General features: G+C 37.8%; 1 protein-coding gene across 1 annotated transcript; it reads left to right on the forward strand.

The window, feature by feature from the left end:
- Nucleotides 1-321: 321 nt before the first annotated feature.
- LOC131038710 (uncharacterized protein At4g22758) lies at nt 322-1198 on the forward strand. Its single transcript, XM_057971238.2, has 2 exons — nt 322-795; nt 884-1198. Exons 1-2 carry the CDS (start codon nt 351-353, stop codon nt 1051-1053), a joined length of 615 nt encoding a protein of 204 aa, XP_057827221.1. The 5' UTR covers nt 322-350; the 3' UTR covers nt 1054-1198.
- The last annotated feature ends 372 nt before the right edge of the window (nt 1199-1570 follow it).

The following is a 1570-nucleotide window of genomic DNA, read 5'->3' on the forward strand; positions in this document are numbered from 1 at the left end:
GTGGAGAGAACACCACATATGCTCTAAGTTCAACTCTCTATATATTTTTTAATTTAATCATGGTCGACAATATAATATATTTTAAACTCTCATCCCCGTGGTCGGTCCGAAATTTTGTAGAAATTGACAAACACAAACCGTCTATCACGTGCAGATGGACCCCACATTCCTCATTGAATGTATCGCCTGGGGCCCACAAAGGATTTTCTCTCCCAATACACTACGCCGTTATTCAATTGCTCGGCAGCTCCAGTCAGATGACCAACCGCTCCATAAATCAGGGCTTAACAATTCATTTCTATTACATTGATTTTACGGCGCTTTCCTTCAAAATTTGCAGTTCTTTCATTATGGAGAAAAAAAGGGAAGTATTTGCTGATAAACGAGGGCTACACAGGCAGTTCCATGGCCGTGACCACGCCAAAACATCCGCCAACTTTAGCAGGAGTTCTTCTCTGTCTCGCAGAGAATTGGAGGCGGCCGTCCCCATGACGAGGAGTAACACGCATCCCCAAATCCTTAGTCGTGTAAGAACTCCCTGGCTAAATTTGGAGATGCCGACATTTTTTAGCCGGAAAGTGTCCCCAGGTGAGTCCAAAAGCCATGAGAAGTTGCTAGTGAATGTAACGGTCTGGCAGAGCATTGGGGCCCTGCGTGTATTAATCTCTACACATGCAACTGTGCTGGACGTCATTAAAGTAGCCGTTGAGTTGTATGCAAAGGAAGGGCGGCGGCCATTTTTAAACTCTGATCCGCTTTCTTTTGACTTGCATTTCTCTCAGTTCACCATTGATTGTAAGTTTTTTTGCACTATAATCCCCGGATCAATTGATTGTGGCAGCGCTTAAAATACCCTGTTTTGACATTTGGATTTTGGTTGCAGGTTTAAACCTGAATGATAATGTGAAGGATTTGGGGTCTCGTAATTTCTTCTTGTGTCCGAAGAAGAAAACTAGTATCGGGGACTTTAGTTGCAGAACGGAGATGGTGAAAAGTTCAACGACGTTAGAGTCGTGGAAGAAATTAATAGATTGCTTTGTATTATTGCCATGAGGGTATGTTATTCACACAAATCCATATTTGTAGTGTATATAGATTAGCATCATGGATCTCGAATATTTGTAATATATATCAGAATATTTGCATCATGGACCTTAAATATTTGTAATATATATCAGAATATTTGTAATATATGAGAATCGTGGATATTGAGAAATTATTTCACTCAATATTTCTACCTGGATAAATGAAAATTGCATAGGAAATTAAGGCGTAAACTTCATTCGTATTTTTATCAAATAGTTTTTTTTGAAGTCTGGATAAACATTGCGTCATATGTGTTGTTTTCTGTATTTGAATGGGCGAATTGAGATTACTTAATTGTTGGGATTCAAATTTATTGGGAGCTGCATCAGAAACTGATAATGAATAAAAAATGGCGTTTTTTTTTTTCAATATTAATAAGCGTTGACAGAGTATGAGGCTGCGTCATTTCGTGCTATTCTTAAACACGAAAGGTATTTTAAAATAAAAAAATTGAATTATTATTTATTATTTTTGTTCATAAATA

This window comes from Cryptomeria japonica, chromosome 9, assembly GCF_030272615.1.
Source record: "Cryptomeria japonica chromosome 9, Sugi_1.0, whole genome shotgun sequence".
NCBI lineage: Eukaryota > Viridiplantae > Streptophyta > Pinopsida > Cupressales > Cupressaceae > Cryptomeria > Cryptomeria japonica.

Bases quoted from the DNA above. Each gene is read 5' to 3' on its own strand.
- LOC131038710 (XM_057971238.2), top strand. From the start codon at position 351: ATGGAGAAAAAAAGGGAAGTATTTGCTGATAAACGAGGGCTACACAGG. The intron at 796-883 runs GTAAGTTTTTTT...TTTTGGTTGCAG, and splicing joins CTCTCAGTTCACCATTGATT to GTTTAAACCTGAATGATAAT.